The sequence below is a fragment of the Vigna unguiculata genome, chromosome 3 (assembly GCF_004118075.2).
Source record: "Vigna unguiculata cultivar IT97K-499-35 chromosome 3, ASM411807v1, whole genome shotgun sequence".
Lineage (NCBI taxonomy): Eukaryota > Viridiplantae > Streptophyta > Magnoliopsida > Fabales > Fabaceae > Vigna > Vigna unguiculata.
The window spans coordinates 1,746,921-1,770,418 of NC_040281.1; the positions used below are offsets into that span (position 1 = coordinate 1,746,921).

Genomic DNA, 23,498 nt, shown 5'->3' on the forward strand with positions numbered 1-23,498 from the left:
ATCCTTTGCTTCATTTAATTTACTTTATATTATTCCATTTCTCTGGATTATTGATAGTTGATTCCACTTTTACGGTGCTTGTTCAATTCCTTTTCCCTATCATTTGGGAGTTCGATGGAACGTTTCAAACACAAAATAACATGCCAAATTTATAGTTTTAATTTGGTCAATAATGAATCGTGTTGTATGAATTAAGATTTTATACAAATTTCCATTTCTTTCTTAAATGATTACCTTGTCATTCTTATTAATATTTTATGTTCATTAAATTTTAAAAACATTACATCCAAATATCATGCTTAAATACCTTTTTTTATTTTTTTATTTTTATTTTTATTTTTTCTTTTAAAAAACAAAAATATGATGTGTCAAGTCATGTGTGTCATATGTCACGTATTACGAATCTATCGTGATAATATTTATTTTCAATTTAATTTTAATATTTGTAATTTTAATTTAATTTAATCCTATTTTATTTTAGAATGAAATAATTTGGATCAAATTAATTACTAAATTTAATTATAATTTATATATACATATTAAAATATTTAAAAAATATATATATTTCAAATCATACCACCAAATTATTTAAATTAAGTTTTTTTCTTTTATAATTTTACTTAAAAAAATTATATTTTCACTTATAATTTTTTAAACATATTAAAAATGTAAATATAACTTATAATTTTATATGTTTAATGTCACAAATAGGTTTAATATCACCTATATTTACCTTTTTAATGTTTTTTAAAAACTATAAGTTTAAATAAAGATTTCTTTTTATGTAAAAATGTAAAAACAATAATTTAAATATTTATGTGAAGTGTTTTTATTTATAAACTAAAAAAATATTTTAAAATATATATATATATATATATATATATAAATTAATTATCAATTTGATCTTAAATTAGAGAGACAATTGTTTTACTTAAAAAAATAAAAGACTAATTTGAGTTAAAATTATAAATACGGAAATTAAATTAAACAAAAAAAATTGTCACATGATACTGATATAATCCGACATGTAACAATCTTTTTAATTTTAAAAATTAAAAAGAAAATTAAAATTAAAATTAAAATTTCAGCAACTGGCTTGTAACATATATGAATATATGGAGATGACATTAAATTTAATAAAATAAATATCAAATTAAACATTTTTAAAAAGTTGTGAAACTAAATTAAAAAAATTAAAAATTAAAAGTATTTTTTTAAATTCAAATAAATTTACAAGACAAAATTATGTATTAAGTCTTTAAATTATGTGCAACTTAAAAAATTTGTCCAAAAGTATAGTAACTTGTTTCCCAAAATTATGACAAATTAAAATTTTCAAAATATCACTTCTATAGCCTTTAATTTATAAAGATAAATTAGGTTTAAGTTTTTTTTAATATTTTATTTCCAAAATTAAAGATTTAAGTTACATTTTATAAACTAGAACTGGAACAAATTATGTTTATAAATTTTTACCCACAGCTACTGTCCCTTCAATCATCATCCATAGGCGCATGAGCTCAACGTTGAATAGCCGCTAAAAAAGCTGAAAGATATCTCTCATCCTACATGCACCGTAAAAAAACAAATTCATTTATATTGTTGTAATTTACTCATTTAAAGAGAAAATAAGATAAAAATGATGGAGTTTTATCTGTTCAAAAATAATAAATAAATTAAAGTATGTCCTTGTAGAATTTTGTAAAGCTTAAATATTTCTTATCTCTATTTTCATTGTATTTGTTTAATTTGATTTTTTTTTACTTTCAATTAAATTATAATTTTCGTTAATTTCGTCCTGTTAAATTTTTGCTAACGGTAGTTAGATAGTTAATGTCTCTAAACAATACATATAATGTGTTAGATCTGAATTTTTAATATTTTTGAACATTTTTTAATTTATTTTATTTTTAATGTTAAAAAGATTCTTCATGTGTCATGCATCAATATCAATATCACGTGTCAATTTGGGATTGTGTTATTCACTTTTGTTTAATTTAGTTATTGTATTTGTTATTTTTGTTCAGTTTAGTTTCTATATATTATTTTAGTTTCAAATTTAGTTAAAATGAAAATATTTTGTCACTTTCAAATCATGAGCAAATTTAATTTTTTATAAATATTATACTAATTTTTTTTAAATTGACATTTTTATTAATTTTTAAAATTTAATTATAATTATTAAATTTAATTATAAATCGAATATAATTATTAAATTCAATTCTTAAGTGGAAGAAAATTATTTAAAATATTATTAAAATATGATTACTAAATATTTTTCTTCTAATAATTATATTTTAAAATATTAATACTTTTAAAATTAACATTTAAAGATATTATGAATATTAAAAATATTTTAGAAAAATATACTAATATTTTTAAAATTAACATTTAAATATACAACATTTTAGAGTTTAATATCTAAAACATAATAAAAATATTAAATATTTTAGATTTAAATGTGAATTTTAGAAAAAAAAAACAATTCGTTTAATAATTATATTCTAGAATATTAATACATTTAAAATGATTACTAATATTATAGAGAAATATTCTAATATTTCTAAAATTTACATTTAAATATTAAAGATTTTAGATTTTAATATCTAAAACATAATAAAAATATAATGTTTTAGATATAAATGTGAATTTTAGAAGTATCGGTATATTTTTCTAAAATAGTTAATAATTATATTTAATTTATAATTCAATGTAATAATTTATAATTGAATTTCAAAAATAATTAATAAAAATATTAATATAATATTTATAAAAAATCAAATTTTGTCTTAATTTAGAATGGACATTATTGCTCGATTTTAACTAAAAAAGATATTAAATTGAATAAAAATAACAAATATATGAACTATCTTGACAAATGGACAAAAAATAATGAATATAGGAACTAAATTGAACACAATAAAATAACACAACTACAAACTAACATATGAAATTAACAATGACATGTGACACAATGTTAACTTGACACGTGAAAAAAAGAACAAAAAAAAAAACTAAAACATGTGATATGTCTTGTTCAATAACATTAACTACACAATTAGTAAAAAAGATGAAATTGACGAAAATTATGACATAATTGAAAGTAAAACAAAAATAATGAACAAATTGAACAAATACAACAAAAATGAAAACAAATATTTTTCAGTTTAAAAATAATAAATAAATTAAAATATGTCATTATAGAATTTTGTAATTATTTATAGCAATCTTCTAGAACTGATGAATCATATTATTAGTTAAATTCATCTCGACTTTGACTATTTTTATTTTATGAATTAATAGTAGAATGACATTCAAATTTTTAAAATGTGATAATATATATATATATATATATATATATATATATATAATTTTTATACCGGTTATTCAACTTAAACTGGTGAAAGAAATATGAAAAGTGTATATTAAATTCTTTTTGTTCTTATCCTCTTAACTTACTATTTTAAGGCACGTGTTTTGATTTTTTTATCATTATTTAATATTTATTCAATTTTATTTAATAGTTTTAATTCATATTTATAATAATTATTATTTATTTATTAGTATTTGAAATAAATGTATATATTTTATATTAAATATTTATAATATCATATTTTCTCTTTTGTATTTCTTTATTAAAGAATTATTTAATTAATATTTAAAATAATAACAAAGAATAAAAACATTTGTGTGATTTGTGTGTTTGTATGAGGTAATTTAAGAGAATAATTTATTTATTTTATAAAATTTAAAATTCTTCTAAAGAAAATAATATGTTTGGATGAAGAAATTAAAAAATGATATTGAGATTGAATAATTTTAAGAATGTATTTCAAATAACTAAAATAATAGAATTTGAAATTCACTACAAACAATAATGAGATTGAAATTTCCAAAGTTGTGAAATTTTACACTATTTAGGACCAAAAAATTCCACAGGTCCAAAAGGTTGAGTTGGTCCTAGTTGAGTCCACCTGAGTTGAAGGACGAGTCAAGTTGGTTGGAGCCAAATGTCGTACCAAGTTGGCTCGAGCCAAAGGTCGTACCAAGTTGCCTCGGGCCAAAGGTCGACATGAGTCGGCATTGACCAAAAGACGAGATGAGATGGCTCTAAGCCGAGTCGACTTAAGACGAAGATCGAGTTGGGTTTTCCTGGGGCAAATCTTGAGCCAAGTTGACCCTGGCCGAAGGTTGAAACGAGATGGCTCTGAACTGAGACGGTTCAAATCGAAGGTCGAGTCGAGTCTACCCATGCTAAAGGTTGAGTTGAGTCAGTCAAGACAAAAGTTTGAGTCGAGTCAGCCTGGGATGAAGGTCTATACAAGATGGTTTTGATCTGAGTCAACTCTGGCCGAAGTTCATGGCAGGTCGGTCCAAACTAAAGGTCAAGTTGAGTTGGCCTATACATAAGGTTCAAACCAATCTATCTTTGTCGAAAGTTAAATCGAGTCAATTTGAGTCGAACTAACTGAGATCGAATCAATTCAAATTGTGTCGAGGTCAAATCGACCTAGGTCGAACCGGTTGAATTGAGTGAAATTAAGTTATAATCGAAAAAGTAGAGTTGAGTTTGTCATAAAATAAATATTAAATTTTTTATCCAAACAAAAACATTGAAATATAAATATTTATAATTACTTAATCTAAAACTAATTATTTAAAAAATGAAAAGATTTCAATTACTAATTACTTTAATTTTTTTTTTAAATTTTAAATCCCTCCAGGTTAATAAGGATATATGAATTTTTCGATGAAGTACCATCAACTATGAAAATAGGATAAAGATGAATTTGTTGTATTTAGAAAATGGAAATGAGATACTTAAACTTGCCCCTTTTTTATTACTTCTCATGATAATTTTAGGGAATAATAATTTTGTTTAGATATTCCATTCTTTTCTTATGTGTAGGTAAAATAAGGGATTAAATAGAAAGTTGTATTGTTTTTCTCACGTTCTTTTACGTGCATTTGCACCTATTACTTTACGTTCTGAAATTCTTCGAAGTAATTCATTATAGGAATAAACCATTAGTTTCATGTATGATGTATTGGCATAGGCAATTAACCTTTGGAAGACAAAAAGTAGTACTTAAATTGTATTTTAGTTTCTAAGCGAGTTTTAAACTACTTTAATTTTTTTTCTATAAAAAGTTTGTTTTATTTTTAGTATTACGTATTACTCTTTAGTTATTTATCGGTTGAATAAAATGTCAAATGACAATTTTAAGCCACGCGCAGGAATATCTTTGATATAACTAATAAAATAAATATTATTTAAGTGTCTTAAAATGAATAAAAAAATGGTGAATTTTAAATCTGAAGAGATAAAAATAAAAAAATAATAAAAAGTATTATATATAGAATGAAATAATGTAATAACCCACCCCTAGCATACTATTAACTAAGACGTTATAAATAATGTATTAAATAACAAACAAATCACATAATATATATATATATATATATATATATATATTATTTACAGTTTTCCATCCACCTACCTAAAGAAAATTTGTTTTTAAAAAAAATGTCTTGACCAAAAAGAGTAGGAGTAATATATAAAATATAACATATATGTATTCGTGTTAAGGGCATCAAGAGAATAATCAAACGAAGGAATTTCAGGAGTACATTATCATTCGAAAGGTGAAAAAGGATGTATCAAAATATGTAGAACCGAAAAGAGAAATTAATATGAAAACGTTGTTGTCATATCGAAATGCGCTTGACCAAGATGAAAGATATTGAGAAAAGAAACTTTGTGGAAACATAAGTTAAATATCGTTTTAATTTCCGATTTAAGTAAAAATTGAAATTAGTCTATTTTACAAATTTTGAATTAATTTAGTTTCTTATATTTAAAAATATATGAATTTAGTTATTTAAACCATTTTTTTAAAGTTTATTTGACGTTTCAAACGTGTTTCTTGATTAACATTGAAGTGAATATGTGTCAAACAATGTAAACAAACTAAAATATTATAATGAAATGTATTTGAAACCAAATAAACTTAATAAAATTTGGTTAAAAGGTCTAAATCTACATATATAAAGATTTAATGGACTAAATTGGTTTGAAATTTTCAAGAGAGACTAATCTCAATTTTCACTAAAAATTGAAGAACAAAAAACATATTTAATTCCATAAAAAAAAAAATACTGACCAAAAGGTAATCAGAACAAAGCTTTAAGGTAAATTCAAGAAAGAGGTTATATGTAATAACTATTGCAAAATCAGGTTTAGTTCGTATGACACAATGTGGACAATTACTCTGATTTATATATTTTTCTTTTTTTTTATTATATAAGTAACTATCAAAATAGAGAAAAAAAAAGATAAATAAGTGAGTTAAATGTAAAATAGAAGTAACAAATTATGGATACAATTTCAAATATACTAACAAACACAAAAAATAACAAAATCAATATTAATTATAACAATTTATATCACCTTATCAATGTTGATTCTTCTTTGAATCATCTTATTTAAAAGAGAAAAACATTTTGAGGATATTAAAAAAATCGTAAATTTAGTACATTAAATGATTTTACTAAATTTTATATTTTTAACATAGGAAATGTACTTCATATCATTGTTTGTTTTAATTTTCTCAAACAATATTATTAAGGTATACGAATTAATAATACTACTTTTTAAAAGTAGACCTTAATGCTTTATTTTTCAGATATGTACTGATATAAATTTAACAAATCATTTAATGTTTTTATTTCTTTAAATGCCTCTTGATTAAACTGGAAAATTATGTTTCTATTTTGGTGGTTTCTAATTGAAGCTCATATCTATTAATTATTTATTGTTAATCTGGTTAACTTTTATTAAATGTTTTGTCTTATGTAAGCCCCAAATATTAATTTCACAGTGGATCATTACGTAAAACTAAAGTAAATCTAATCAAGTATAAAAAGTAAGTAAATTAATACATAATAAATTATATAAATAGTTTTTGTTTAATGGGGTGTCGATCTTAATCGAAATTCTGCCAAATTCAATCGAGTATGTTTTGATGGAAATTTGGATAAGTCAATTTGGTTGAAGTTCGGTCGAATTCAGTCCCAATTGAAATTTGATCGAGCTAGTCTCAGCCAAATTCGACTGAATCGATTCCGTCCGAACGGTCGAAACTAACAAAAATTGACATGAGATCAAAATGGGTTGGATTGGATTGAAGATCGAGATAGACTGACCTAGATTGAAGGGTAAGACAGTCAAGACTAGTTGGACCAAGCAAAGGATTGACATGGGTTGGGTTAAATTTCTTTTATAAAAAATGGATTTGAAATTTTGAACTATCCAAATATTTTGATTTGGATTTAAATCTTGATCCAAATATTTAGATATGAATTTAAAAAAAAATCCAAACTTATTCTATAGCAAAAATGGATTTTGATCATGATATAATTATTTGGATCTAAAATGGATTTGAATTAAATTTTTAAAAATTCAATTAATGTCCACCCCTAGCTAGGGAAAATTTTAATACTAAAGAGGATGATGAGCCGATTTAAACTATGAGAAACCTGGTCGGGTTAGACTAAAAAAAATTAATACTAAATTCTCAAAAGCAAAAAATTATAAAATTAAAGGTTTTTTCTTTTGAAATGTAAGAGAATTGACTGATGATAATTTTTTTAATATGTTGGGTTTTTTTTTATGGTATATAAAAGTATAAAATATTTTTGTAAGAAAAATTGTGATTTTTTTCCATAATAGTTTTTTTTCTTCTATGCATGCAATGTAATTTTATTATAAATTTGGTATGATTCCCAAATTTTTCCTTCCATTTATTTTTTCTTTTTTAATAAAAAATTAATGTAGTGACAACTATGACTCATGAACTTATTTGTAAATAAATTACCAAATTCATCCCAAACTATCCTTATTTTTATTCATACTTGATATTTTTAACTAATTTTTTCCAATTTACATAATTTATTTCTATATCTAACTTGAATTTAATAGCCTACTAAAATATAAATAATTTAAAATATATTCATAACTCCATTTAAGTTAATTATTATAAGTCCAAAATGTTATAGATGTGAAAATATTTATTATAATTTAAATTATATATAATATACATTAATACATTTTTTATTATGAATTTTATTATATAGAAATAAATGTTCATGTAGCGCTATACAAGGACTAAAATGACATATTTTAATTAAAATAAAGTATTAACAAATTATATATGATGAAATCCCATATGTGGATAAAAAATTGAATTAACATTCAAAACAAAAACCAGCTGAAATAAATTAACATTAAAATAAAATCAGCTTAAATTACATCATTAAATAAATTACTTATCTCTAAATTTCTCCTTTATTACGAATTTTATTCTATGAGATAGTTTTCATTGAACTTATGCTCAACTAATTCACCAGAATAAACCAATGTTTAAATGATATGAATTTATTTAAATTATTTTATGTATCACCATTTAAAATGCAATTATAAAAACAGAGATAAACAGTATCTCATTATTAGATAACAGTTGACTATTCTAACATAAAATAAAATAAAAATAAAAATGCATTGACAAAAGCAGCCACCATATTAGACAAATGATGCATTTTGTGATTGGTACATTCACATATTTTATATGACTGGGATAAGATAAGATTGACTATTTAGTAACCAGTTTGATAATTCCACACTCGACTCTGACTCTAATAATTTTTATCTTAATCCATATTTATACCGTATATATTTTAATGTTAATGATTTAAACTTAATTAATTCCTTAATATATTTGATCGTGAAAGAGAAAAAAATAGCCATTCTATTTTGGCACCACTGAATTAAAGTTGTGTTTCCTTTACGTTGTTGCGCATTAATTGTGGTTACGAAATTTGAGGATCCGATGGGATGTGGTTAAGTTTTGCAATCGCTCAGTTTCCAACGCATGAATGCTGTCATTTGAGGTTATCCACTGGAGGCGGATACAAGACTGATTCAGAGAAAATGCATTTTGCATACATATCAATATTTAATGTACTTTTGCTGAAATAATTTTTATAGTTTTAATTCATAAATGTATTATTCATTCTCAAACTTTAATTACAAATGTCTTTTAATGTATTATTCTCTTCTCTCATTACATATATTTTTTATTAATTTACAAATAAATAAACAATGATGTTAAAAAAGAAAACTTTAATCAGTTTATTAATTTGTTAGAACCAAAAGGGACAAATGGGGTAGTAAGAAAAGAAGGAATATTAATTTAGAAAAAATGTTGTATTTTTGTATTTTAGTATTGTAATATTAAGAAATAAAATTAAAAGGTTGATACCTTTGATGAGTTGGGTTGGGGCGTTGACTCGGACATCCTTATAAGAGGCCTACGAAGTGGAAAAATGTTTGTGGGTGTGTGTTTGTGTCTGTTCTCAAACACTGACACAAAAATTCGAGAAATAGAGTAATGGCAGGTGGAGGAGTAGAAAGTGGAGCAACAGGGAAAAGGGCTCACCTTTACGAGCACAAATTCACTCACTATTTCGCCTTTACATGTGTCGTTGGGGCCCTTGGCGGTTCTCTCTTTGGCTATGATCTTGGTGTTTCGGGTTCGTCTTCCTCGCTCTCAGTTCATGTTTCTGTCATTACCTTCACAACCTCTGTTCTGCCAATTTATGTCACTTTTTGGTTTTATTTCTTTCATTTCATCGTTTTTCTCTTTTAGATTCACCACGCCTCTTCGTTGCATTGAAAAAATTTACAACAAAGATCGTATTACATGACCACGATGATGCATTGGTTCTCGAAATATACAATTGTGAAGAATTGAATTTAACGATGGTGAAAAGGGGGGATTTGATTTGATTTTGATTTATGGCTGAAACATATGTGTAGTGTGTATTGATTCTGATTCCAAAACTTTGCCGGGGATGGCGGCTGGAATTTCGTATTTCATTGAATTCATGACACCCTGCAATTATTCAGGGTTTGAAACAAACACTGTTTTTGCATTGGTTCTTTTACTTTATTTTATTATTATTATTATTATTATTATTATTATTATTGGTTGTTTATTATGACTTAATTTTTCTGTATGTTAATTCAGATTTTGACATTTTACTTTTTAGAATTAAATTCTCATGCATAGGGGTGTTTCGGAAAACTAGACTGAAAAGACTGCTGTAAAAATGGTTTGGTGAAATGTTATAAAACTGGATCATCAATTTCCATCTTTTCGATGTTTGATTAAACAAATTATCTACTTTTGTTGCGTACAAGTTAGGGATTAAAAGTTTGTGGGGAAAGTTGTATAGGTTGATTATGCAGTTAATTTAAAAAAGAAAAATCAATGTATTTTAATTGTACCCGTTGGACGCAAGCACGAAAGTTGCACATGTCTGAAAGCTTACGTTGAACTGTGATTTGTCCGCTTACAAAACTGGTGCAGCTTCTGTTCAGATCTATATCTGTCTTATTCAATGAAGATAAGTTATTGAGAAGAATGTTTAAAACATCAGAACTGAAGAACTAAGTCATAATTTTGAAAACAAATTCGAAAATTCATCGAAACTCGAGTCAACACAACAACAATACGAATAAAAAATCAGATTACAGAAAAAAATTAACAGCTACGAACAAGACGGCAACATCTGCAGAACTTTTATGAAATTGATTTTGATACTAAACGCAAAGACCCCCATAATCAGATTTGATTTTCGATTTTATCGCAGAAAATTAAATTCTGTATCAGCTCTGTGTTCAACAAAAGTTGTGAATTTTTAATTCAATTTTCAGTTTTTCATTTTTTTTTTATTTTTTTTATATGGTAGGTGTTAGAATTTATTATTGGGTGTTGAATCCATTATTTCTCTCTCCTTTCTAAACCATCAATTTTATATCTTCAAATTATCAGTGAAAGAGTTAAACCCAGAACCTGCTATCACCTTTCCTTCCAACGTTACTGCTAAATGATCTTTACATCCCCTGATATATAAGTGTTGAACTACAAATTTAATTTTCAGTTGAAGTGGTTTTACATTTAAAGTTTCGTATTAGAAGAAATCAGCGATTGATTTCCCCCTTTGCTTTCTTTTATTACCTCAAAGTAAGTTCAGAACAAAAAGTTTACTTGTGATGTTGTGGTGTCAGGTGGGGTGACTTCAATGGATGATTTTCTGAAGGAGTTCTTCCCAAAAGTGTACAGAAGGAAGAACATGCATCTGAATGAGACCGATTACTGCAAATACGACGACCAAGTGCTCACACTGTTCACATCATCTCTTTATATCTCAGCACTGGTCATGACATTCTTTGCCTCCCCCTTAACAAGAAGCAAGGGAAGAAGGGCCAGCATCATAGTGGGAGCCGTTAGCTTTCTGATCGGGGCAATCCTCAATGCAGCAGCTAAGAACATTGCAATGCTCATCATTGGCAGGGTCTTTCTTGGTGGAGGCATTGGCTTCGGTAACCAAGTAAGTCAAATACTCCTAAACTAATCCTCACCATATTATAGTCATGGAACTTCGTTCACATATACCATGTTTACTAAGATGTTTGTGATTGTTGTTTCAACGTTGCTTCTTGTTTCTGACTGGATTTCTAACATGCATACGTTACTTATAAATTCTTAATGGTGCATTCGATTGTGTAGGCTGTTCCATTGTATCTTTCGGAAATGGCTCCAGCAAAGAACAGAGGAGCAGTGAACCAGCTGTTTCAGTTCACAACCTGTGCAGGAATCTTAGTTGCAAACCTAGTGAATTACATTACCAACAAAATCCATCCCCACGGATGGAGGATTTCACTGGGTTTGGCAGGTGTTCCGGCAGTTCTTATGCTTATCGGAGGTCTTATGTGTGCTGAGACACCTAACAGCCTTGTGGAGCAAGGAAGGTTGGAAGAAGCAAGAAAAGTATTGGAGAAAGTTAGAGGTACCAAGAATGTTGATGCTGAATTTGAAGATCTTAAGGAAGCGAGTGAAGAAGCGAGGGCTGTGAAGAGTCCGTTTAAGACACTCCTCAAGAGGAAGTACAGGCCGCAACTCATCATTGGTGCCTTGGGGATTCCAGCATTCCAGCAGCTAACTGGGAATAACTCAATCCTCTTCTACGCCCCTGTCATTTTCCAGAGTTTGGGGTTTGGTGCTAATGCTGCTCTGTTTTCATCTTTTATCACCAATGGGGCTCTTCTCGTTGCCACCGTCATCTCAATGTTTATGGTTGACAAATTTGGTAGAAGAAAATTCTTTCTGGAAGCTGGATTTGAAATGATATGCTGCATGGTAACTACTTGTTCAAGCTCAAGCTGTTATTCTGCTTTAATTTTGTCGAACAAATGCAACTCTTTTAATGGAATTGCTCATTGCACCTTTTGATTGCTTTGCAGGTTATTACCGCTGTGGTTTTGGCTGTGGAGTTTGGACATGGCAAAGTACTTGGGAAAGGAATCAGTGCCTTTCTGGTTATTGTGATTTTCTTGTTCGTATTGGCATATGGAAGATCTTGGGGTCCCCTTGGATGGTTGGTTCCGAGTGAGCTATTCCCATTAGAGATAAGGTCAGCTGCACAGAGTATGGTGGTGTGTGTCAACATGATCTTCACTGCACTTGTTGCTCAGTTGTTCCTCCTATCACTTTGCCACCTCAAATATGGAATCTTCTTGCTCTTTGGTGGCTTGATTTTCTGTATGAGTTGCTTCGTTTTCTTCCTTTTGCCGGAAACAAAGAAAGTCCCAATTGAGGAAATTTATCTTCTCTTTGAAAACCATTGGTTCTGGAAGAACGTGATATCAGACCAAACCCAAGATCAAAAGGCATCAAACGGGAAACCAGTAGCTACAGTATAAAAGCCAACAAAATAGATCGAACAAAAGTATACATTTATGTATCCTTAGCTATTTGTTTCTTGCTTTCGAAGTCAAAAAGTTAAGTGTAGTATGACATTACTTTTCAATATAATTTGTTGCTTTTATATTTGTTGAATCTCTTTTCCTCCTTCATGTCTGACAGTATATTACGAAGCCAGTAGGATAATACTTAGAGCAATGAAAATATATAAAATGAAATAAAAAAGATTTAGTGGTCATTATAAGAAATAATCCCACATTTCAACAGAAACTTTCGACGTGTCAACAAGAACTGGTGTGTTGGCGAAACCCATGTTGTCAGCACCACAACCTTTTGCGTACTTTCTGATATAAAAAACCTTATACAATGCACATTCATAGCATCTACATGGATATTTGCAAAAAAGTGTTATTATAACTAAAAATATTATTTTATTATAAGTGTTATATATATATATATATTTATAATTAATTATTTAAATTCAAAACGTTATTCATAAATTGAAAAAAAACTATTTATATAACCAACACTATATAATTATCTTATCAATTTTAAACCATTCATATATGAAAATTTATTAAATAATGACTTTTATTTTTAAACTATTTTTGTAAACAATATGTTGGAAATATTCAAACTCAATGACAGAGAAAGAAGACCAAAGGAATGAAGGATGTCTATTTATAGATTTTGAGGAAGGTTTCATGTAGATGCTAAAAGGATCATAATAACCCTTTGTAAACCATATATAGTCTGTCACATAATTATATGTTAATTAACAATGTTCAGCACCACCTAAATTAGGATTAAGAAAAATGATTGATTGAAATGTTTAAAATTGAATGAACTCTAATTTCAAACACATTTTTGTATATTATTATTTTAATGTATATAATAATTTTCTTTCTTTTTTTCAGTAAAGTTCTTATTAATAGTCCTACTCTGAATAAATTTCAATTATGTTTTTAAAAGAAAAATAATTATGTATTATTAGTGATTTATCCATTTCTTTGGTGGAAAACAAAGTATTGCCTAATTTAACTAACTAAGAGCTCAAAAAGATCACCCACAACTTTAGCAAATCCATAACATTCCCACAACTAGAAATATAATAAACAAAAGATTAATCCATAAAATTCACATTACATCCTATCAACATATATACCTTCAAAAGGAACAACAATCTATCTTACGAGAATTCTATAAGCCAAACTCACAGACCGAACTCTGATATCATTGTTATTGGATCTTTCGAGAAAAGATATAATGACTGTTTTACAATAATCATTGTCCAGTAAATGTATTGATAGGTAGTAATATTTAACCATTACATTAGTAGTTTATTTTGTTCCAAAAATGATGCCAATCCCTTATATATGTGTCGGACTCATGTTTCATCGATGTAACACAAAGTGTACCACTTACTCTCAATTGTAAAACAAATATAAATATGAGATAATTTCAGTTATATGACTAAATTTCAAATTAACTTTAAAATAATTATACTATATAAGGGAAACAACTATAATATTATAAAGTTAGAATGCCCAGATGAAACCGTAAAACTCTTAACTTGTTTATGGTAGAAATTTTCAAAGAATTTTCATGTGTTGCATTTCTTCTCAAGTGGTGTACGCCCCCTACTAACAAGTTAATACTCATACACTTTCATTATGAAATATCATATGTAATGATTTTCATTATATATTGATTCAAACCATATAAACATAGGAAGTAATCAATTAATTATAATATCTTACAAGAACATGAATCTTATATTTACTTCATAGCATGAAAATTCATAGATTCAGCCATGTAAAAGTATCAAATAAAATCAAGAGCAAGACAAGAACCTAAAATTAAAATAATATAAGAGGAGAATAAAGACAAGAATGAACATAAGACATGTGCATTAGAACCAACATTATGATTCACAGTTGCAAAAGCACCAATGAACAAAAGCCTACCCATGTATAGGAATGAGAATCAAAATCTTGACCAAATCAAAATTTTGAATCAAAATCAACTAGAATGACAAAAATAGTGAGGTGGATATGAGGTTGACTATCTCGTATTTATATGTTAATTAATAATGTTCAGCACCACCTAAATTAGGATTAAAAAAATGATTGAAATGTTTAAAATTGAATGAACTCTAATTTCAAACATATTTTGTATATTATTATTTTAATGTATGTAATAATTTTATTTTTTTTCAGTTATGTTTTTATTAATGGTTATAAATTTCAATTCTGTTTTTAAAAGAGAAAAAAATATTAGTGTTTTAAAGAAGACAGAATTGTAGAACAAATGTGCAATTTTGTTTTGAAAAGCAAATGATTTTGTGCGTGATTTAAAGAGGATAATATTGTAGAAAAAAGTCTCATGTTTTTAGAAGTAAAAGTGTACCACTCATTCTGATCCATAAAATAAATATAAAGTGTATGAGATATTGAAAAATAAGAGTAGAATGAAGTGGTTACATAAAATATAACAATTATATGAATACTAAGTAAAAGATATAATTACGTTTAAGAATAATCTTAGAAAAAAAAATTGTGTATGGGAATCCCTAATATTGTATATATTGGTACAGATAGATTAATTTAATTTTAATTAACTATCAAAATCTCTAAAACTAAGCGAAGTCAGATCAATTAAATATTATTAATTCAAAATTTTGATTTTATCCTCAGCTCCAATAACCAATCCATTCTACTATTGTTCTTAATATAAAATATATGTTGTTTATAAAAATTAGTCCAAGATAATAAATAATTTAGATGACTATCTAAATTAATATAGAAAAAGGTAAATTTTAGATTTGTAAAGTCCTTGAAAATTAAAATAATATAAATTACCAATAACAAATAGTTTGTTGAGATTAATATACCGTGTGTGTGTATATATATATATATATATATATATATATATATATATATATATATATATATATATATATATATATCATAAAAATTATTTAACATGTGTCTATTATTACATTAATGCTATTTTTTCACAAATATCACACAATGTTTCATACTATTATTTAGTTTCTAATTATATTTAACTAATTATTTAAGCTCATAAATATGTTACTTTAAAGTATAGAATATTAACGAATAAAAGTTTGTGTGATCAATTCTAAGTTTATGACATATGATTTATTTAATTTATTCGAAAAAAACTGTATTGTTTAAAGTCGTTAAGGAATTATTTAAAGATAAAATTGTTATTGAAACTGCCCAACTAAAATTCAAGTGTCGTACAATCCAAATGTGACCAAGTCAAGTGTCCTCAACCATATTACTTTAATATCAATATCTAATATTAATTTAATTTACATTTTATTTTTTATTTTTTATTTGTCTCTAAAAAAAATGAAGCAGGTTTATTTATAGCTTAAATGGTGAATAAATTTTCTGTTGTTTAAAATTCTTCTCGACATCTTTACCTTATTAAGATATCTTTCGTTTAACTTCTTCTTATAAAAATAAAAACAAATAGCTTATTTTATATATAAAAAAAAAAAAACTGACGACTGAAACAGTTACTGTTTGGTTGAACTTATTCTTTCGTTGTTCCATTAAAAGATAAAAAACAAATTGTTCCTCTATTAAATAAAGATAGCTTATTTTATAAAAATGATAATAACAAAGAAATTACTTACAAGTAGTTAATATATTCGGTATCTGTTACTATTTTTGACCTCTGGAGCTCTATATATAGCACCGTGAAAGCTTTTGTTTGAAAGAGCAGAGACGGTGAAACTTTCTCTTTGAAATAACAGAGACCGAGAGTTGTGACAGAGAGAACAATGGCAGGAGGAATAGTAGAAGGAGGAGAGCGTGGAAAAAGGGCTCATCTTTATGAGCACAAATTCACTCACTATTTTGCCTTTACATGCATTGTTGGGGCACTTGGTGGCTCACTTTTTGGCTATGACCTTGGTGTTTCAGGTCATTCTTCTCTCATCTTTTTCTATTTCATTAATTTCTTCTCAACTATATTCATGAAACATCTAATTGTTGCATTAACTTGATTATTTTTTATTAGCCTTCCTGATCAGGTATTCATCATGATTGTGGGTGAAAATCATTGAAAGAACCTGTTGAATGAATTTTTTATATGGATAAAATGTTTTAGATGATTTTTTTTATCATATTTATTATATAATCCGAATCATTCTCATTTATCATTTTTTATCTCCATAATCAGTATCATGTGTATTTAACGTTTTGATTTCTGAGCCCAAAACTGTGCCGGGAATCAGTATCATGTATATTTAACTAGTTGAGTTCGCTGTTCACAATAAACTCCAATTATTCAGGGAATGAAACAGACGTGGTTGGTTTAAAGAAAAGAAATATACACTACTTTTTCTATTATTATTATTGAGTTCAATTTAAAAAATTTTAACTGGAAATATTTAGATAATTCTAATAATAATTAGTCATTTCCCCATTCCATAGGAAGTACTGTTTGTGATGTTATGTTATAGCTATGTTTTTCTTTTCATGTTGTCTGAAAGTACGTTGAGAATGAGAAATTTAGTGGTGATGTTGTCACGTATCAGGTGGGGTGACTTCAATGGATGATTTTCTGAAGGAATTCTTCCCAGGCGTGTATCGCAGGAAGAACATGCATCTGAATGAGACTGACTACTGCAAATACGACGACCAAGTGCTCACACTGTTCACATCATCTCTCTATATCTCAGCACTGGTGATGACATTCTTTGCCTCCTCCTTAACAAGAAGCAAGGGAAGAAAAGCCAGCATCATAGTGGGAGCCCTTAGCTTCCTGGCTGGGGCAATACTCAATGCAGCAGCTACCAACATTGCAATGCTCATCATTGGCAGGGTCCTTCTTGGTGGAGGCATTGGCTTTGGTAACCAAGTAAGTCAAATACTCCTAAACTAATCCTCACCATATTATAGTCATGAAACTTCATTCACATATACCGTTTACTAAGATGTTTGTGATTGTTGTTTCAACGTTGCTTCTTGTTTCTGACTGGATTTCTAACATGCATACTTTACTTATAAATTCTTAATGGTGCATTCGATTGTGTAGGCTGTTCCATTGTATCTTTCGGAAATGGCTCCAGCAAAGAACAGAGGAGCAGTGAACCAACTGTTTCAGTTCACAACTTGTGCTGGAATCTTAGTTGCAAACCTAGTGAATTACTTTACCAACGAAATCCATCCCTATGGATGGAGGATTTCACTGGGTTTGGCAGGTGTTCCGGCAATTCTCATGCTTATTGGAGGTTTTATGTGTGCTGAGACACCTAACAGCCTTGTGGAGCAAGGAAGGTTGGATGAAGCAAGAAAAGTATTGGAGAAAGTTAGAGGTACTAAGAATGTTGATGCTGAATTTGAAGATCTTAAGGAAGCGAGTGAAGAAGCAAGAGCTGTGAAGAGCCCATTTAAGACACTCCTCAAGAGGAAGTACAGGCCGCAACTCATCATTGGTGCCTTGGGAATTCCAGCATTCCAGCAGCTAACTGGGAATAACTCAATCCTCTTCTACGCCCCTGTCATTTTCCAGAGCTTGGGTTTTGGTGCTAATGCTGCTCTGTTTTCATCTTTTATCACCAATGGGGCTCTTCTCGTTGCCACCATCATCTCAATGTTTTTGGTTGACAAGTTTGGCAGAAGAAAATTCTTTTTGGAAGCTGGATTTGAAATGATATGCTGCATGGTAACTACTTGTTCAAGCTGTTATTGTCCTTTAGTTTTATCCAGCATGTAATTGTACTGTACTTTTTTACTTGCTTTGCAGATTATTACGGCTGTGGTTTTGGCTGTGGACTTTGGACACGGGAAAGAACTTGGGAAAGGACCCAGTGCTGTTCTTGTTGTTGTGATTTTCTTGTTCGTATTGGCATATGGAAGATCTTGGGGTCCCCTTGGATGGTTGGTTCCGAGTGAGCTATTCCCATTAGAGATAAGGTCAGCTGCACAGAGTATGGTGGTGTGTGTCAACATGATCTTCACTGCACTCGTTGCTCAGTTGTTCCTTATGTCACTTTGCCACCTCAGATATGGAATCTTCCTGCTCTTTGCATCCTTAATTGTCTTCATGAGTTGCTTCGTCTTCTTCCTTTTGCCCGAAACCAAGAAAGTCCCAATAGAGGAGATTTATCTTCTTTTCCAAAACCATTGGTTCTGGAAGAGCGTTGTCACTAACGATCAAAATGCATCAGAAGAGACGCCAGTGGCAATAGTTTAAAATCTCACCACCATACTAATATATTTTTTTCTTCCCTTTTTTACAATACTGTTTGTTTACTTTCACTCTCTAAAAGATAGATCTCCGCATAGTAGTAGATGGAAACCACTCTAAGGTTTCTTTATATATATTTTTTTTCCTTTTTTAGAATATCATTTGTTACTTTCACTGTCAAAAACTATATCTCTTGGTTTATATATATATTTATTTTCTTTTAAAATATTGTTTGTTACTTTCGTTGTCAAAACATAAATCTATTTCGACATTTTCTTTTAAATATGATTTGTTGCTTATATATTTATTTAATCTCCTTTTCTCAGCGATGATCACTTACTCTTTTAAATATAAGTAAATAAAATATATCAAAATGAAACAAGAAGACTTTTATTATCATTTTTTTAATTGAATAAAAAGTGTGTAGAATGAGATGAATAAAAGGTAACTTAATGTGCCACGAAGAAGGCAACTTCATGATAAAAAGCAATTAATCTCTACGCACCTTAAAGCTTTATTTGTTTCCTGTCAAATTTGGGAGATTGTGGGCTCACGATCTTATTTTTCAATAATTTCTTCATCATTTTACCTGAAATCCATACAGTGAAATATAAAACAATGATTTGGTACTTCCCGTCTTTACATTTACATTTGTGTTACATTACATTTTATTTAACACGACATTAGACGTCTAGCCACAGCCTAAGTCATGAGGAGGCTGATAACAAAACAATGACGGTGAGTAAACCATAACGATATAATATTGGGATCATACTACGGAAAGTAACTAAAGTAAAGGCCGAAGCTAAAATGAATACATTGTCAACAAATGCACTACGTATGATTCAAAGAAATCCACTGCAATGGCATCAGAACTTTAGATAAAACCATCCAGCATCATAATAAAAGTTTAGCAAGTTCATCAACTCCTAATGTTCCTTGTGGTACAGCATTCAGTAACTGGCCATCAAAATTAGTTTTTCTAGAAATTTTAGTACTCTTCGCCTTTTCCCGTTTCGTGGAAACAGTGGTAGTTTCTTTAGTCTCTAAAGTTGAACCTTCTTTCTTGGGACTCTTTTGAACCACAGCCACAGCCTTTCTTTGTTTCCCAAAAACTGGTCCAGGTGAAGCAGATTTGGCAAAGGCAACTGTTTTTTGATAAATATTGTCCGCATCCAGAGAATCTTTATCTAAAACAAGCGCACTACCTTTCTCAACAGCTTGTTCGAACAGTAACAAAATTTCTTTCATACAAGGAGCAGCTGACCTTGGTAACTGACTGACATCTACTTCTCCTAAAGCATCAAGCAGCTCATCAGAATGAAGATCTACCATTCCATTCATATGATTGTCAACACCTCCAACAGTTGTATCAGATCCTGAAATTGAAGCAGAAAGATCACCACAGATGGTTTGGCTATCCATTATATTCTCAGCTCTATGGTTATCACTCATAGCTCTCGTCGAGCCTTCAGAACTGCTATTATAGTGTGATAAGGTCAAACTTGAACTGGGACTCGTGCAAGGATCAGGTTCAGCATAGGAGTCTGTGGCAACATTTGCAGTTTCAACTTCATAAACTTTTGTAAGTGAAGCAAGCTCAGTAACCTCAGAAATAGATTGTCTGCTATTTTCATTGGAATATGGCACCTCAACCTTATCCAAAGTCACATCACTTGAACAGGAGGAAATGGTAGCGTCATGTGATAAATTGCTTTCATGCTCTACTGGGTTCTCCTGTAGACTTGGCGCTGAGATTTCTAGGGCCTCTGATGGCCGTGGTTCAAAATTTTTATTGTCAACATTTTTATTGGCTTCCTTGAGGTCATCTCCAAGATCTGGTATAGAGGACTTCCAATTAGGTCCTCTCCAGATAAGTATGTGCTCATATTGAAAGGAAAGCAATGTGCACGGTACAAGATCCTACAGTCAAAAGAATAGATGTAAAAGAAAGATTTTAGTATAGTATCCTCATTAATTAATGTAAAGAAATCCAAAACAACAGGGAAAAAATCCAGAGACAATATATTTTTTTTTTTTGATTTCGGCAACCAGAGACAATATTATCTTCGACACTGGAGCCAAAATTGGTTATACCCTTAGTTTTGCTCCAATCTTTCGATAGTCACTTTTATTTAGTCCTTGACAGTTTATACGCACTAGGTCACACTCTTCAAATGCCTCCCGGACAGTGTTAACTAGGTTATAGTAAACACCATTTTTTCCTGTAGCATGATAAAAGTACCCAATGCATTAGAAAAGTGTGTATCAAGAAAAAAAAAACAGCTAGATGCCAGTTTGCCAAGAGAAATTAACTTTTCTTAATTGCTAAACTGCACTAAACTTCCTTAAAAAGGTACCTAGCCGGCATATTGGAATCAATTTGCGCCCCTTTTGACGCATTTCAGTTGCTTCTTCCAGAGTTAGACCTTCAGGAACTCGCTGAATCAACCTAGGATATACTGGACTCACAGGCTTCCATAACATCAGTGGAAAACGTGGGCGTGTTTTATGATTGTAGTTTCTTCCTCGAAACAGGTAGACCTTACCGCCCCGTCTGAGAATGACTTTACCCCCTGTCTTTTCCTGGAAAATCAGATAACATGAGGCAAGAGAAAACTCAAATGATGCAGCAAAATGTTATTTTGCACATTTCCAATTCCTGAGAAATCTTGAACTTCTCCAATCATTATTTATCTTCCGCCTCCTCCTCAATATTTGACTGATAAGAAAAAGATGCTAATACGAACGTATACATGTTTAATTTGTAGAAAAACTCATTCGAGAGGAAATTAACAACTTACATACATTTCTAACAATCTAAGTACTCAATTTTACATAACTAACACAACTAACATAACTTATTGGCTGCTACATCAAGATGAATAACGATTACGGTAATGATTATAAAATTTGTGGAATGTAGCTTATCATAGATGTCAGTATGTGATTAAATGTTAGAATTTAAAATTTTTTAAGCATTTAAATTAACCTCTAGCTGCTGGCAAACATTATCCATATCGACAGTACACACTCCCAAACATCTGATCTTGCACACTCTCCGCCGCTTCCAATGAGCATGTATATTATCCAACATGTTATGTGTAAAACCATCTCTACCTAAAACAAAACACAAACAAAGACTGTGAATTTTCCACCACAACCACAACAAAAGAGAGCATAAAACAGTAGCAGGTAGCAAAAAACGAACCCATATTGAGTTGGCGTTGGGTTTTCATGCAGGATTTAACCAATTCACGAATCTCCTCCTTCGTCAATGGTTCCCCCAAAATCTCCTCCCTCGACTTCACGTACCTAGGTCCTGTCCCCGGCAAATACGGCCCCGGCGACTGCACCGGCTTAACCCCCTTCTTGTGCGGCGGTGGAAGCTCGAACGAGTCGAACTCCTTCAGCTTCTTCTTGCTTGGCGGTAGCGGCGCGCGACCCGTCCACGGCCGCGGCATGGTGCTCGGACCGAACGGCAGGAAAGGCGGTTCTCGTATTTTGGTTGGCTTCGCTTTGGGGGTTTCCGTGTAGCTGTACTTGAACTCGAACGGGGCACCATCGATGACGTAGGAGAGTCCGTCATCGCTGATTTTCACGTTATCTGGGGCGGAGGTTATCCTTCGCGGCTTCAATTTGGGGATGTTGGAAAACCTGAACGCCGGGTGGGACTGCGGGTCCACGTTGGGCCTTGGCGGGCTTTTGGACCTTTTGGCCGGGCCGGAGGGTCGGCCCGTTCGGCGTGCATTGGGGGATCTATCGGAGCGGGTTTGCGGGTTGGTCCAGCGAGAGAGTCGGGGCTCCGAGGATGGACGCGGGTTGGGGTTGGGGTCGAGGGTTGGGGCGAAGATGGGAAATGTGTGAGTGTGTGCGAGCTTCAGAGCCATGAAGAAGAAGATAAAGTGTTCTGCATTCTTCAACTTAGTTGGGTTCAGGAGTGTGTTTGTGTGGGGTGTGACATGGCATAACATACCAGAGCGACGTCGTTTTGCATGTTTGGCAAGTTAATTCTTCTTAACCCTTCATACAAGTGTTTTTCTGCATTACTTGTGTGTAAATGATAATATGTTCATTATCTCATATAGTTTATCTTCTAATTTATTTAATTTTAAATTTTAAAAACATATTGAACCACTATTCAATATATTTAGTAACATTACTTTTACTATCATTCTCAATCAACATTTCTGAATAACTAAACTCAAAATTGAATAAAATTATGAACAACTAAAAATACAGAATAAATTTAAGAAAGGGTGATTAAAAATAAAACATAATATTGAAAAAAACTTATGAATTTTAAAATATCGAAACTAAAGTTACAATTATAATTTATTAAAAAAATACCATATTATTTCTTGTTAAATAATTTAATGTCAATTCCGTTTAGAAAAATATTCATATTTTTTTCTTAAATTTATCTCTGATGAAATTTGT

General features: G+C 29.6%; 2 protein-coding genes across 4 annotated transcripts; one reads left to right on the forward strand and one right to left on the reverse strand.

The window, feature by feature from the left end:
- The first annotated feature begins 9,345 nt into the window (after window positions 1-9,345).
- Window positions 9,346-19,167, forward strand: LOC114179290 (sugar transport protein 14). Of its 3 annotated transcripts, none has more exons than XM_028065569.1 (4): window positions 9,346-9,591; window positions 17,404-17,726; window positions 17,904-18,533; window positions 18,615-19,167. In XM_028065569.1, exons 1-4 carry the CDS (start codon window positions 9,450-9,452, stop codon window positions 19,062-19,064), a joined length of 1,545 nt encoding a protein of 514 aa, XP_027921370.1. In that variant the 5' UTR covers window positions 9,346-9,449; the 3' UTR covers window positions 19,065-19,167. The 3 variants fall into 3 exon arrangements, with proteins under 3 accessions (XP_027921370.1, XP_027921369.1, XP_027921371.1); XM_028065568.1 differs by lacking the exons at window positions 17,404-17,726; window positions 17,904-18,533; window positions 18,615-19,167 and adding exons at window positions 11,132-11,454; window positions 11,634-12,263; window positions 12,368-12,962 and having other exon boundaries at window positions 9,367-9,591; XM_028065570.1 differs by lacking the exon at window positions 9,346-9,591 and adding an exon at window positions 16,597-16,786.
- A 630-nt stretch (window positions 19,168-19,797) lies between these two features.
- On the reverse strand, window positions 19,798-23,007 carry LOC114179448 (CRS2-associated factor 1, chloroplastic-like). The gene is made up of 5 exons (XM_028065792.1): window positions 22,270-23,007; window positions 22,051-22,178; window positions 21,419-21,644; window positions 21,156-21,283; window positions 19,798-20,981 (listed from the first exon to the last, which is right to left on the reverse strand). The coding sequence occupies exons 1-5, from the start codon at window positions 22,946-22,948 to the stop codon at window positions 19,956-19,958; spliced, it is 2,187 nt and encodes a 728-aa protein (XP_027921593.1). The 5' UTR covers window positions 22,949-23,007; the 3' UTR covers window positions 19,798-19,955.
- Window positions 23,008-23,498: the final 491 nt, after the last annotated feature.